The 16277-nt window shown below is 34.5% G+C and overlaps 1 protein-coding gene across 2 annotated transcripts in view; it reads right to left on the bottom strand.

Moving 5' to 3' along the window:
• Nucleotides 1-16277, bottom strand: part of ARHGAP15 (Rho GTPase activating protein 15) — a 610484-nt gene that overhangs the window by 477596 nt on the left and 116611 nt on the right. For both annotated transcript variants that reach the window (XM_057551505.1, XM_007183022.2), the window contains one exon: nucleotides 8595-8684. In XM_057551505.1, the coding sequence (XP_057407488.1) occupies nucleotides 8595-8684 (90 nt within the window). The remainder of the gene's footprint in view (nucleotides 1-8594; nucleotides 8685-16277) is intronic.

Raw genomic sequence — 16277 nt, 5'->3', positions numbered from 1 at the left:
GCTTCTCTTCTACTTGATCATGGGTGTGAGAATTTTGAAAAATGAAGCACTGTTTAAATTCAAGTTTAAAAAAAAATCCCCCAAAACTATCAAGGTCTATATTACTCGGGAAGGGAATCCTCAATATCAATGTTTCTTTCTCTTTTTGGGCTGTTTGCAGCATTTGCTAATTTTTCCACTGTAAATTTTTTTGGTTTGCACATGTTCACCAAGGAAGTCAGACTTAGAATTTCTCCCAGTGCTGGAAATAAAATGTTCGGCAAAGTGGTGGGATGAAGGCCAAGGATCTAATAGCTCTCTACTAAAAAGAAATTCATCTAAAGCCTCCAAGTGAACGTGCCTCCCTTGGTCAAACCACCTCATACTGATCTGATATCTGAAAACAGTTTAAACAGCTTCCTTCCTGATCCTTCCCCAGCATCAGGCCTTTCATTTCATCGTTTCTCTTAGATCATTTCTCAACATTCTGTCAAGATAAAAAACCAGCCTCCTCTCCTTTTCAAATACGGAGAATCCTTAACTGTCCTGCAGTGTTTACAGCCTTGCTTTTGAATATTTATTTTCTACTAAATTTTTAGTAACATATTTAACTCATATATTGAGAGGCTGCATAGATTCTACAAGTGGCCTCTCCAGTTCTGTATGAATGCTGGCATTTTCCTTTAATTTTAAACTTATTTTTTTTCTTGTGTACATTTCATACCTTTGTTATGGATGCTTGCTTTGTTATTTTCTTATACTGCTTTAAACATTGCTTTGAGGTTTCAGAGTTTTGCTCACCACTGCCCAGATTCTTCCCTGCTCAGTGACTTGCGGCATATAAATGCTGTGAATATATATTTTTTTCTCTTGCCTTCAGGTCCAGCCTCATTACCTTATGTTTCTAAAAACTGAATGGCATCAACTATATCTCTGCCAGTGATCCTACATTATCCAAAACCACTCAATTTTATTTCACCCTGTGTCACCCTCATGGACAAGCTATAAAATGTGATACCATTTACTGGCCCCATCTATTATTTATCAGCTTTAGGGATTAAATCGCTCCTTTTTCTGGAAAAAGCCTGTTTACTATTAAAAGAAATCACACTCATCATGAAATAAACATGGTTGTTCTCCTTTAAAATATAAAATAAGAATTTTGAAACAGATATGAAAAAGGAATAAATTGGTTTGAATGTTGTCTTGCTGGCATCAGTGTAATACCTTTTGTACTTTACAAGAGGAAAATTACAAATGGAAAAACCATAACACTTGATGATTCTACTTTGATGCCATGAAATCCCCTACTGGCAGTGGTGGCTTTTGCTCAGGTGGGTGTTATGAAGTCCCAGGTTTGATCCCACATAACTCAGCTAGCCTCACTCTGGTTCTGCAGACATGGGGAACTGCACTGTTAGCCCATGTATGGCTCAGTGACCAACACACCAGTTCTACCAAAACATCAAGAGACAGACTGTATTCCATAAGAGGAGGGGATTTACATCATGATGCCAATAAATGAAGAACGGCATGTTGCATTTAGCCTGGTGTCAAACTAAAATCCAGAATTTATTACAAATGGACAATTCTTATCTTCGAGTAGATGGAGCCAGCTATTCCAGAAGGCAATGTGAAGTGAGCTAACAAGTGACATAAGCCCATTAGGTAACACACATCCATTCTTCTGCTAAAATATTAGAAGTATAAGAAGACAAGTCGACATTTTCTCTCTTTTTTCTTTATATTTTTAATTTTGATTAATTTTATTTTATTTTGGAACCTTAAAATCTTGGTTCTCTTGGCTAATTTGGGACTAAAAGGTACTAGTATGGCTATTGTCAAACTTTACTGTCATCCAGTAGCATTCTGCTTTGATGATAGTTTAAAAACAAATGAAGACAGTGAGGTAGAAGACAGTGAGGTAGCATTGTGCCCTTCGGTAGTTATAATAAAGAAGCTGTGCAAATGAGACCATATCCTCACAGACTACCATGCTTCATGGAATCACCAGGCAACATAAGCTTGCTATTGTTTTATTTGATAATACACCCAAGGTATCAGTATCTTAATTCTATACTTGAGATTATACCTGTTTTTTACAGAGATCTTTATTACTTCTCAAAAGTTGAACCAGAAAAAAGACAGTGGTTTCCAAGTAACATGGTCTGAACAAATAGGCATGTTCTTTATTTGAGGGGTGTACTTGCCATCCAAGGACTTGTTTCTGTTTCTCTTTTCATCATTCAGTCTAACATACTCTTTGGGTCTCACCTTAGATTTTTGCAATCAATTTTATTTCCTGCCCACAGGCTCTCTCCTCTGCAGTAAGTCTTATACACACTTAACGTTAATATCCCTAAATCAAATCCCCAATTATAAAAAATTGTATCATTCCATTCATCAAAATTCTTCTGTGAAATCCCACTGGTAAAAATGAAGCCAAAAGCATAAAAATAATATCCCTTCCCCTTCAATCACAAAATAAGTGTTGTCCTGATATCTAAGTAGGGGAATAAAAAGAGTTACTGTTGCCTCTCATTTGGGGGCATAGTTGCTGCACTTGTCTCTAAGTTCCCTTTTGCAAGATGCTCTCAATAGCTTGGTAGAGGCTTTCAGGGCAAAATGCTTTTCTTAAAGTGTTTACTGGGATATGACATTAATTAAATAACTTGTATTGATTAGATATTACATTAATTATACTATTTACTTATAGACTAGGATATTAAAAATAATTTCAGTAAGGTTTGAGGACACATATCCTTAGACAATGAATGAACAGATTTTCAATGGTATATTTAATCTTAGTCTCTTGGTTAAGTTCATAAGGTAGTACAGAGAATACAGAGACCCTGAATTGCATTTCACAGAGGCATACCTCTCCTACCCATTTTCTTCCAAAATCCACATCTGGAATTGTTCTCAAAAGTACTGTGAGATGATGTGGTTAGAAGATGAATACAACCCCATCTTATTTATGTTAAAAATCAGTCCTTCGGAGTTGCTTTCAAATACAGGGCTGTTTCATTTTAACCTTAACACAGATGGGAGGCAGGTGAGTTAAAGGCTTCTCTCTTATTTCTTTGGTGTGAAAAACTGTAAGTTGGAGGAGGGATCCTACCCTGGGTTCTACATAAAGTTACAACTGACATCGCCAAAACTGGAACACACGTCCCCAGACTCTTGTGCTCTCTCCACTGAACCTTCTGAATGATGGATGAATATCTAATAAGTAGATAAAATGATTGGGGACAAGAAAAAACTAAAAAAAAACAACTGTATTAGACATTAATGCTGCTCTTACTCTGGTTTATTTTTAATGCCATGCCTTTTAAGATACTGTGAGTAATTCTCTAAAGTGAAACCAGCTTTACTCGAAATCTAATGCATATATGAATGTGAAGAATCATCCTTTTGCATTTAGTCTAACTACAAGCATTGAAAAATGAAAGAGAAAATTGATAAAAGCTCAGATTTGTTTTAAACCATCACTTTTAACAGAAGGAAATGGATAAAAGCAAAATACCAGTAGTTTTCCTTTTGGCTTAAAATGACATTTTCCAAGATGTTATTAAATTATCTTCGCATTAATAAACTTAAGTAGTACTTAAAGATTTTAAGCTAAGACATATTCAGATCAGGAAGAGCTATCAAATTATGTTTAAATGTAAAGCATATCCATGGAAAATATTACATGAATACGTTTAATACACATTATAGTCAGAAGACTCCATCCAAAGTCAGAAAAGAAATACAACTAATGATAAATCTATTCCGAGATTTACTTTTAGGGACAGAATTGGCTTCCTTGAGATATTTTTATACATTAAAAATGAATCTCAAATCCAAGAAATTTGGCCATGGTTTTTGTTGAGGTTATAAATTGGTGGTGAGAGGAAAAAAAACAGACTTTCATCTTCTTGAGTCATTTAATTTTTTTCTGCCTTTAAGGCAGGCAATTGATATAGTTCTAATCAACCATAATTCATTAATAGTAGAATTATCTTATTTAAATCACGTAATCTGTAGATGAGCCCGCTGCATGTTCATGGGTGAAATTTTTTGAAAATTTTATTTGAAAGGAAACTCAAAAAAACTGAGGCCTAGTCACTGGCTGGCTCTTAGAAAAGGTTTAATTATTTCAAATGAGTAATCAACTACTGTTGTAATGAAAAGGACCAAGAAAACAGATAGTATTTTTCTTAATTCTTAACCCCCATTTTAAAAAGTTAGTGACTAGAGTTGACACTCCAGAAATCATCTTGGAATACAGAGCCTATATTGTGGACACAATTTCTTAAAATTTTTTTATGACAATGAATTTTTTTTTTTTTTTTTTTTTTTTTACTAAAACAATGCAATTTTAGCCTTAGCAGTAACCACTGAATTGATTAAAAGGTTTCCAGTCTTCTGGTTTAAAAATGCAGTATGGGATATAGTCTCTATCTTCGTATATTCTTTGGGGAGGCAAAACTAATTTACATGACAGGAGTAAAGAATATTTTAGTGCTAAATTAAAAGGCATGGAATTAATTACAGTGCTTGGGACCATCATATATTTAATAAGAGGGCAGCTTCTTGGAGGTTGGGAATGTTTTAGAGGTGTGTCGTCTATTTATTTGATAGCCATATCATGAACTCCTTTTCCCCAGACTTTCAAAAATGTTTAGCTCAGAGAGCCTTATGTTCAAAGGAAGGAAGGAAACCTGAGTGAAACTTTTCCTTCAACTTTGAAACAAAAAGATATTAGATGTTTAAAAATTACTGATTGTTATAAATTATTTTACAACCATTTTCTCAATTGAACTTCTATTGAAAGGCTTTGTAAATGCTTGACGTATCCGTGAGGAAAGAGAAGGTGACAGAAGCACTGCTTATGTTACAGATGCTGCCTGACAATACTGCCATCCTTTCACATGGTTTCATTTAGTTATTACAAGTATCTCTCTGTAAATGACATTTAGGATTATTTAAGATTATGTTGTAATCCTTTTAATCCTCAGTGCTTTAAATTTCAGGCTAAACACGAAAGAGCAAACTAGCACTTAGCAGAAATGCTTAAAACATGTGATTTGAACATAAATCTTTTTATTCACTCTTTCCCTGATGAAGACCTAGGGTTGCTCTTAACTAAGAAAACTTGTACCACATTTCATTACAATTTACTCGGTTGCTAAATGCTTTCTCAAGCTACATCAAACTTGTGATGGTCCTTGACAATTATGCTAAATGCAGAATTGAACAAAAGTTAGCAGCAATGAACATTTACTAGTTTAACTTAGAGTGTGTATGACCTTTATAATAAGTACAATATGTCTTTCAGTGTTGGTAGTGTATGTGTGTGGAAAGGACCATTCTATTTCTTAACGTCAAGCTATTACATGTGGGTATATACATTGACACATACATCATATATGCATACATGTATGTACACTTATACTTTAAACACATATTATGACTTGTCTATGTCTACTTTACATATATATATTATAGAAGTTGCTAAATATCTTTAATATATTATTTATTATTAAAGCCACTTATGTCAAAAACTGCTCTAAAATAGGCAGATGTCCTTGAACTCAGCCAGTGAGCATCATTCTGAATTACTGAGAATAGTTGAATACAAAACCTAATTAATTAATGCTGTCACAGTTATGTTACTATGTACCAATCAAATAAGATTGAATCTACATCGAGTTTAATAAGACTTTGACTATAAATAAAATTTGACTTTTAATGCAAAAAGAAAATGAACTCAAATGTCCAAATGGCATATACAAAGGAAACAAATGAAATCCTTCCATTTTTTTGTGTCACAAGTGTTTGCTTCTGAGTCTTTCAAGCATATCTCAGGCACATATTTGTTTTCCTCTTCATTTTAAGTTCAACTTCTCTAGAGACATTGTAATTATGTGGCATATAACTGCTAATCCATCAACTTTTTAAAGACAGATTTCAAATTTTAAATTATTTCTGATTTTGCTTTTCCTTGATTTTTCTTGAACCAAAAATCTCAATAGTCATTTGCTATCTGTAATCTATAATTCATAGACTGAGATTGAACACCATGCCTAATTCAAACTTGGTATTCTAAAGCTATTTCTGATGTAGCACATCGGCTAAAACTGTGATGGTCTTTTCCACTGAGGAAGAAATACTTCATTATCCTGTAGGTAATGAAACCCTTGAACACACACACTCAGATACCCAACAATGCCTTAATACCATGTTTTTGAGATATAATCATGTTTATTCTGATCATTTGCGAGTTATTCCAGCTAATGTACCTAATCAAATATTGATGGAAGTCATCTAGAGCTAGCTCTCTGACAAATCCTTCCCGATGCTTTTTTGTTAACAGAACTATAAAAGCTATCTCTATTGTTCCTCTCGAAATGCTTACTTTCACTATGGATACGTATTAGTCAATTTTACCTAAGCTCATGTGTTCAGGTGATGAAAAGATTTCAGCATGACAAGAAAACCACATGATTCACCCCAAAAAGAATGAAGCAGGAAATGAAACCTGAATCTTTCTTTAGTTTTATTATTTGCAACATCCTTATCATCACCTCTTGTTTCTCTAAACTAAAGGGTACAAGACAAAAAAAGATAAACTGGATGTAAGAAAACTGAAGTCCCATGAACTGCTCAGGTACCTTACAAACAAAGCTAACTGGCAAGATTTTCACCTCCGAAAGGCTACCAAAAGTGAGAATAGTTTTAATATCTTTGGAAGTACCTACATTCAGAAATAAGAAAAATGAGTAAAATATTATGACAGAGGTAGTCACACCCCAAAAAGGTTAGGATGATACATATTATCAATGTAGTGGTTTAAATATACATCTATGCATATTATATTCACAGCTATGTAAAATTATACTTAAATATTTTCTTCCATATTTGCAGCCCTGTACACATCATACATATTTGATTATCATCCTCATTTGTGATCTAACTTAAGTCTTCATAACGTTAACAGAAGGAACTGAAAAAGTCTTCCTTAGTTCAACTCCGAGGGTTTCTACTATTCAAGAATTATGTCAGTGTCAAATTTTAATGTCTTTATTTTTGTTTTGTTTCGTCTTTTTTAATGTCTTTATTTTATAACATTGATGATTAGGATGCTAAACTCACAATACATAATAAAACTAAACCACTTAGCTCACCCTGCCCTGTTCAGAACTAGCCATACTGATTATCTAGGTTGTCAGAGAGGCTAGGATTATAGCCCCTAAATTTTCTTATTTATAGCAGAATAAAAAAAAAAAAAAGCAAGAAATTGGGAGACAGAGTATATCACTGATCTACAATTCTTCACTTTAAAACAAAATTTAATTTTACTTCTTGATTCTGTAAGTTCACCTTCTAATCACTTTTGGCTTTAGTCCTTTGATTTCTTGGCAAGTATGTTTAGTTTTCTTTATTTCTTTTTTTGTTTTTCTTCTTTCCTTCCTTTCTTTCTTTCTTCCTCATTTTTGGTTAAAACGAAAAACAAAAACAAAAAAAACTCTACCATATAAAAATGAATACCTAAATAGAATTCAACTATAATCAGAAAAATAAGTTATTCCATAATATGTTAAAAGTGTTTTTTCATTTTGTTTTGTTTTGTTTTTTTAATTAACATTAAGTCCAAATTATTTGGCTAGACCTCATTAGCATTTGGAAAACGCAAAAACAAACTGAAAATCAGTTTTTTCTTCCCAGTGAGAGTTCAGATAAGAAATGTCACCTACCTATACTTCTATAAGACCCAACACATTAATTTTAGTGATACATTTAAGAACAGAATTGACTTTTCTTCAAGGGCTAAAATGGTCTCAGAAGACATTTGATATAATAATTATAATCTAGTTCCTACTAAATGATATAAATTCTAAAATACACCTGTAAAGTTATTGGTTACTTTGGAGATACAAAAGTAAATTAAATGTCATGTAAATATAGAAAAAGATCAACTTCCATAATCTGAAGTTATTAATTGCCAAAGTGATTTCAGTAACATCATATGTGAAATATTAAGTTTTCCCATTTCCTTTCTTTCAAGGATTTCATCTGGTGCTTTCCATTCAAAGGAACATGATTGAAATTATTAATCACAGTTATTTTTTTCCAAAAAATTAAATTATACAATATGAAAAATCCAATTTTTATAACTGTTCAGCTCTCTCCATCCCCCAAGTTACACTGGTAAATATAATTTATGACTGGAAAGCAGGAATGGCAATGAATGCAAATAGTTTATCATAATTAGCAAATCTTACTTTGTTTATGTCTGAAAGTCCTACATTAAATCTATTTAAGCCAAGCATTCTAGGTTTGAACCACAAACAGCTATCAAATACACTGCAAAATTCAATGACTTTTGGGTATATAATAAATCACCACACAACATATATTTTGTGTTTAGATAGCAACCAGTCACCAGGGAAAAACAACAAAACAACCAAAATTCAACAAGGAAGAGAAGCCAGGTTTTTCACAATGACCTCCACACAACTAGTTCATGCACATGAAAACATCATAACAAGGTAGTCTTGTTTTGATTACCCAAGAGAGCTCAGATTTAGAAGGAATAGGAATAATTTGAATCTATGTAGCATTCTTACCTGAAAGACATTCTTTCTGCTTGATTTTTCTTTGGCCCATTCAATATATGCCCCACACAAATCCACACTTTCTGGTTTGTGCCCAGTTTTCTGCAAACGAAAATGCCATAAGAATAAAAAGCATACAACACTGGAGATGCACGTCAGAAAAAATAAAGCTTTATTGACTTAGCAGCTATATATTTATGTAAAGCCTTTCTTACCTTTTTTCCAGTTTCAAATAGATATCCTCACCCTCATGTTCATTGCAGCATTATTTACAGTAGCCAAAACATGGAAATGACCTAAGTGTCCATCAATCCATCAATGGATGAATGGATAAAGAAAATGTTTTATATAACATAATGTTTTATATTATGTGTGTGTGTGTGTGTATATATATATATATATATATATATACACACATACACACGTAAGTAAGACAGGAGACAAATTCTGCATGATTTCACTTTTATGTGGAATCTGAAAGTCTAACTCATAGAAACAGGGTGGTTACCAAGCACTGGGGTAATTGGAATATGTTTGTCAAAGGGTACAGACTTTCAGTTTTAAGATGAATAAGTTCTGGGGATCGAATATATAGCATGGTGACTATAGTTAACACTTTACTGTATACTTGAAAATTGCGAAGAGAGTAGATCTTAAATGTTAGAACCACACATACACACACACAAAAAGGTAACTATGTGAGGTGATGAATGTTACTAACTAACCTAATTGTGGTAATCGTTTCACAGTATATCTGTATATCAAATCACCATATTTCATGCCTTAAACTTACACAGTATTGTCAATTATATCTCAATAAAGCTGAAAAAAAGAAAAAACAGACTTAATAAATATTAAGTGCCAACTGTATGCCTTTTAGAAATTCATTTTTCAGACTTTAAGTCTATACACATAAGTATAATGTGTATTTGTATTTAGTAAATTTAATTTAGATCAAATAGATTATGGCGTGTGCCTCCTTTCACACAATACAATGTGTATGTTACTGAAAAGCTGTTTTTACTTCAGTAATTCATAATAATCAGTTAATGGGAATATCCTCTGTATTTGTCTCTTCATATTTTTATTTAGTTCAAGTGAATCACACTTACATAACTTTAAATTTGCAAAACTCCAAACATTAAACAAAAACTTACCTGTTTGGGAGATTTTTTACTATTTTTAAAGAAAGTTAAGCCACATTTCAGAGACTCCAACTATTTTCATATGTTCTGAGCTACTCTAGGTTTTCCTATAGATAAATTCAGTTTCCTCAAGCCATTTTCAATAGAATACTTTAAAGTTTAAAAGCTTATAATATTTTTAGACAATGTGTTTAACAGTATGAACTTTAGGTTAAAGCATCAAATTATGGAAAAAATTGTAAAAATTTTATAAGAAATCTGTCCACAATTGTTGCCTTATAGCCACTATGTTCTTTCTATTGGTTTAAAGGAAATAAATTATTTTTCAGAAGAAGCCAGAAATATGGGGTTTTTTTAATAGTAAATTGTGAGATTTTTTGATTTTTGGCAACTCAATAAAAATTTTTTTGGAAACATTATACAGGCCAAGCATAACTTTCCTTCAGGATAAATTTGGCTGGCAAGATGGCAATTGATAGCATAGCTTTCCTTTGTTATTTGGTAGTAATCTCAGGAAAAACTAATCAAGATGACCATGACTCTTATGGATGCTTCAGATAGTGAAGTATTTTTACTGTTTTCCCATAATCTGCCACCCAGGTCATCACGGCTGTGGAAAATCTCAAGGCACAATAATAATGTTCATTGTTGAGTGATTTATGACATAGAAAAATTAAGAAAAACCTGCTTCTACAGTTAATTGAAATATGGGACACTCAGAACCAATAAACATATATAACAAAAAGGATTATCTCTCCCACATAATGCAGTCAGGAAAAAAAGATGGAATATGATTTTATATAAGAAGCACTTTTTATGGGCCAAACACTTCTCTATGTGTTTTATGGCTATCAATTCTTTTAATTCTTATAATACCTGTATGAAATAGGTATTATTATTTTTTTTTATAAATTTATTTATTTTTGGCTGCGTTGGGTCTTCGTTGCTGCATGTGGGCTTTCTCTAGTTGTGGCGAGCAGGGGCTACTCTTCGTTGCGGTGTGTGGGCTTCTCATGGCAGTGGCTTCTCTTGTTGCAGAGCACGGGCTCTAGTGGCATGGGCTTCAGTAGTTGTGGCATGTGGGCTCAGTAATTGTGGCTCACAGGCTCTAGAGCGCAGGCTCAGTAGTTGTGGTACATGGGCTTAGTTGCTCCGCTGCATGTGGGATCTTCCTGGACCAGGGCTCGAACCCGTGTCCCCTGCATTGGCAGGTGGATTCTTAACCACTGCGCTACCACGGAAGCCCAGTAGGTATTATTATTATTACCATGTTACAGGCAAGAAAATATGCCAGAATGGTTAGGTAAGCTTTCCCAAGGTAACACAGGTAGAAAAGGAGGTGCCAGGATTTAAATGCTAGCAGTGCCCCTCCAGAGTCTGTTTTTAACCACTATGTAGTCCTTAAAAATTGAATATACACTATGATCATATTCATGCTAAAACATGAAACATTTTGGGAAAAGATATGCTTTTCTTACTAGACTAGTACAGACATATTGATCTTGTTTCTGTCCTTCTCTGTTGAACTTGATCTTCCCATTGGGCCTTTACACCACCTGTTTACCTGGAATACCTCCCAATCTTCACATGGCTGACTCCTTCTTCTCCATCAGGTCTCAGCTGAATGTCACCTTGTCAGAGGTCTTCTCTCTGACTGTCTTATATAAAATCATGGCATTCCAGGACTCCTGATTACTCTCTACCTATTTATTTTAATTTCACCACAGCCTTCCTCCTAACCGAAATTAATATATATATAGTTTTCTATGCTGACTGTGTTTTTCTCCCACTGGAATTTAACTCCCTGAGCTGGGACCTTGTTTGCCTTTTCCTCCACTATTTTTCCAATGTATGGAACAGTACCTGGTACATAGTTGTTGTTTAATGAATATTTGCTAAATTTGTACATGAAGGGAAATACCAAAATGCAACTAGCATTTGTGCTTTGGAAGGAAGGTTTGGGCATCTTAAATTTCCCAATTTCATAACAAGCAAGATTTGTATTTGGTTTAATGGTTAAGCAGTCTTTGCTTTGTGATTTGGCAAAATGTAAACAGTTTAATGGACTCATATGTGGATTGAACCTAGGATTTCACAGAATCATGCAATAAACACTTATTGTATATATACTAAGTGTAAGTGTGTTAGCTACTGTGTTGGCCTTTATCTTGACTCCTCCTTTAAGAATCACATCCTAGCCTCAGACTCTGTATAATTATCTACAGACTCTCTCTATAGAGAGAGAGAGAGCTAGAGGAGACTTATGGGTAAAAAGCAATCTAAGTTTGCCAGTGTGCTAACCATCTAGCTCTGCCAGCCTCTAGCTGTTCTCATCAGCATCATATGCTAAATCCGATGGCTTTGGCACCTGGCTTGGGTTCATCTCAGTCCGAACACTGCCCATTACACTTAGTCACCTCCTAGTGCTCATTCATGTGACCTTGACCCATCTCTTACATTCCTCATGAGCTCACTGCTTTACCTCCTCTCCACATTCGCAATCTTCATTGGGCTTTCCGCCTAACAAATCCCACTTTCTGAATCTGCCTTACTCCCACCTTGTTATGTTTGATTTTCGAGGTTATTGAAATCTGCAGACCTTTGTGTGTTGTCCCAGCCTCTCAAGCCCTTGATTTCACTTCCTTTCATGTCCAGACCTGTGCCTCTGATTCCGCAGTCAATTCAGCCTCTCTCTCTCTCTTTCTTTCTCTCTCTCCCTCCCTCATTCGATGATCCACTCCACTCTCTCATCCACTTTTTTTTCTTCTACAATCTTCCTCATATTCCTCAATTCTAGAGAAATAACTTGACTACTCAATGTAGTAACATTACAAATAATGGCCATCTACTTCAGCGGGGCTTTTGACTCTACTTAGCAACACTATTATTACTGTGATAAGGACACAACGTATCCATGAAATCATTACCAAGACCAATGTCGTGAATACTTTGCAAACTTTTTATGCGCTCCTAGTCAGTTTCTACTCTTCCTCATGGTACCTCTCTCCCAAAGCTTTACCTTTTTCAAGCCCACCAAATGGCTTACTCATAATTCAGAGAGATCATAGAGCCCTGGTGCTAGAACATTCGCCATTCTTCCCTCTTTCATAGTTAGTCTGTGTAATGCAAATGAACAAACAGAAACTTTAATAAATTTCTATATGTCTTGCCCTCTGAAAGCTTTATATCAACTTCTCATTTATTCCTTACGACAAACTTGTGAAGTTAATACCATTGCCTTTAACTGACATGTGAAGAAAACTCAAGCAGGGAGTAGTTAAGTGCCTTACATAAGATCATGCACTTAATAAGGACCTCAGCTGAGATACGAATTCATTTTTATCTGACTCCAAGTCCCAAGTCCTTATCACAACACAATACACTGCCTCCCCTCCATACCTATCCTTTCCTCCTGCTAGGTCACATAATGCCTTTTTCAGGTCCCAAAGTAAGAATTACCACTTTCTATTTCTTCCTTGTAAATGTCATCATTTCCCACTTTTGCATCTGTTTCCCAAAATTTTGGACCTGGGTCTGTGACTCTGGTCCACCTGTCCAATGAACTCCCATGTCTGGGCATGACAGTGTCATCTATGAGCATCAAAATTACCTGGCCTTTCAGTGCCATATACTGCATGAACTCACAAGGCATGTCTTGTTTTGCCTCAGAGTAAGAGATGCTCCTTCTTCAGCCCAAGGTTTTTCCTCTATAGTTCCTAATTCTATCCAATCTCATTCCTTATTTTCCCTCAAGTAGATTAAATCCTTTATACTATAATCACACTCAAGTGATCATAAAAAATTAAAAAATAGAAGAAAGCAAGCACCAATGCCACAACTACACGGTTTCTCAATCTCACCTATTTCCTTTCATGATTACCAGGATTCTTCAGAGTTTCCTGCAGTCACATTCTCTGCTCCTGTTCTATTCTCTTCTCAACCCACTGCAATCTTTTATCCCCTTCCTTGGCTAATCGAATTCGTCTTAACCATTAAGGTCAACAGAAACAGTCTGATGCTTTCTCTCCCATCAACATTCTGGTTGAACTCTGTAGTACTATGAGATTCTGCTGGCCCTTCTTAAAACCCTCTGTCCTTCAGCTAAGGAGACATTTTCTCTCCAAATTCTTCTTTCACCTTTTATACTTTTCCTTCTCTGTATTTTTTTTCTCACTGACTTCTCTTCCTTATCCAATTTCTTAAATGTTAGTAATCCCTGGTTCATGGTTCTAGGCTTTCGTTGTTTCCCATAGTTTACATGCTTGCTGTGAGTTTTGATTTTGCCTGTGGCCTGATCCATCGCTTATTTATGTTCACTCCCCATGGCTCCTCTGGTCCCCAGTTCCCTCTTACGTGCCAAAACTCTATTTTCTAACTATCATTAGGATGTAGCACAGACATCTCCTTGAAATCACTGTCTTCTTCTCAGACTTGTCCCCTTTTTTCTACTGCTCGTCTTGGCTAATCATTTATCTCCTTCACTCTCTTCACTTTCTTAGTTCTCCTCTTTCCGTCAATAGCCACAACCAAAAGGTACAAAGCCCAAATTCCAGAACGAGATCACAATCTCATTTAAGTTCTTATTTTCTCTCATCTGAATTTCTCTCCTTCCCGTTTCCTCTGAACTCAGTAAAAAACCATTTCCATTCATTCTCCACATTTTGAATTTTTTTCCTAAAATACAAATCTCACAATATTTCTCCTAGAAAACTTGTTATCTACAAGATAACGTACAAATCCCTTAGTAGAGTATACAGGCTTCTCTTCATCATCCCCCAACCACCTTCTCAGTTCCATTCATCCCTCCTTTTTTCTATACGCCAGCAATGCTGAATTCAAGGCAGTTTCCAAAATGCAACATGCTTTCACAACTCTGTATTTTGGGGATCTGAGTATGCATGTACCCTTTTCATCTGGAACACAGTTATTTCTCTCTTCACCCACTCTCCTTGCCTGCCATCTGCCCCAATCCTGCTCATTTTCATTATGTAACTCCAAAATAATTTCCACGAGGCTCTCCTTCACCTCTGCAGGCAGTCACTCTTTCCTTCTCACCATTTCCCCTACTCTGAAAAACAGTTTTTTGTTTTTTGTTTTTTTTACAATTTGTTTTGTTACCCACACATTGCAACTACTTTTGGATGTGTCTCTTTCCCCCAGCTATACAATCAGAGAACAAGCTGGGTTTGTCTTATCGGTCTTTATTTTCCCCAAATTTAGCAAAGTGGCCCAAAGTAAGCACTCAACAGAAGTTTGTTAACCTTTGAATGAATTTATGAACTGGATGGAAAATTGCAATAGAAAATTTGCAGATTCATTCCAATGAATTAATAAATAAAATTAAAAATACAGCTCAGAATTATAGTTTACAAAATGAGAAATATTTAGGACATAAAAATCAATACATTCCCATTTATACTGACCTTTAATAGGAACTGATCTTATGGCAAAATTGAAGCAAATAATAGAGATTTGGGGTGAATTTAAAAGTATGCCAGAAAAAGCTAAAGTGATTTTGGTAAAAGTCAAGCAAATAAAAATATTAGCCTCAAGAAAAGAAAACTAAGATAAGTAAATGAAGGACTATATAAAAATGATCCTAATCAATTGTTTATTTTTACAAAGTTAAAGCAGAAAGACCTAGGCTTGAAGAACAACTTTAGGGACTAGACTTTATTAGAAGGGCAAATTATCAGTGTTTAAGTGTTGTTAAATATTGGAATAAGTAGTTCAGAAAAGTTGTAGAATTTCTTTGGAAGACAGTCAAGATTTTATTCAGTCTGAAATTAAAGAATCCTTTAATAGAAAACGTATTTCTGATTCTACAGCTATAAAACACATGAAAAAGTCTGCTGAACTATATGATGCCAATGTATCACATTGTACATCATTATAAAAATGTACTTTTAAAAATTGACTAAATATAAACTTAAGCCTAAGAGTATACATATATCTATTCTGGGTAAACTTAAAATATAAATGACTGATTTTAAAATATTTAAATAGAATTATTTAAAAGTTACTGCTTCTGGACAATAAAACATAAAAGCCTCTTTGTTGGAGAAATGTGAAGTCATTAAAAATTGATCTTAGGTCTTGTCCACTTCTGATTTTTATTATTCTCTTAGTCCATTTCTCAATAATAGCAGACAGGGTATTCTCTCCATAATATATTTTTCTCTGACTTAGATTAAACCTTTGGGATTAAGTTTCCCATTTTTCTTTATGGGATATTTGGGGGCTTTTAATGTATATTAAGAAAATATCAAAGCCCAGATGCTCTTTTGCTTGATGGCATTTTCCATGATGAAGACTGGGCATGTGTGTGGGCAACAAATCACTGGGCCACTCATTCTCATACCCTTATTACTAGATGTGGTTGAAAAAAAGTCAAGGCTCAGATTTTATGAAACAGTTTATTAGCTACCATTTTTTATTTTGGATTAATTGCTATTCCAGAATATAGACTCAGATCGTCCTTATCAGTCTGAAACATGAAACACAAAATCTGTTTAGAGGAATTAAGTTTTATCACATAACTGGTTTTGAT

The sequence above is a fragment of the Balaenoptera acutorostrata genome, chromosome 8 (genome assembly GCF_949987535.1).
Source record: "Balaenoptera acutorostrata chromosome 8, mBalAcu1.1, whole genome shotgun sequence".
Classification (NCBI taxonomy): Eukaryota; Metazoa; Chordata; class Mammalia; order Artiodactyla; family Balaenopteridae; genus Balaenoptera; species Balaenoptera acutorostrata.
This window is presented reverse-complemented; position numbering and strand designations above follow the sequence as displayed.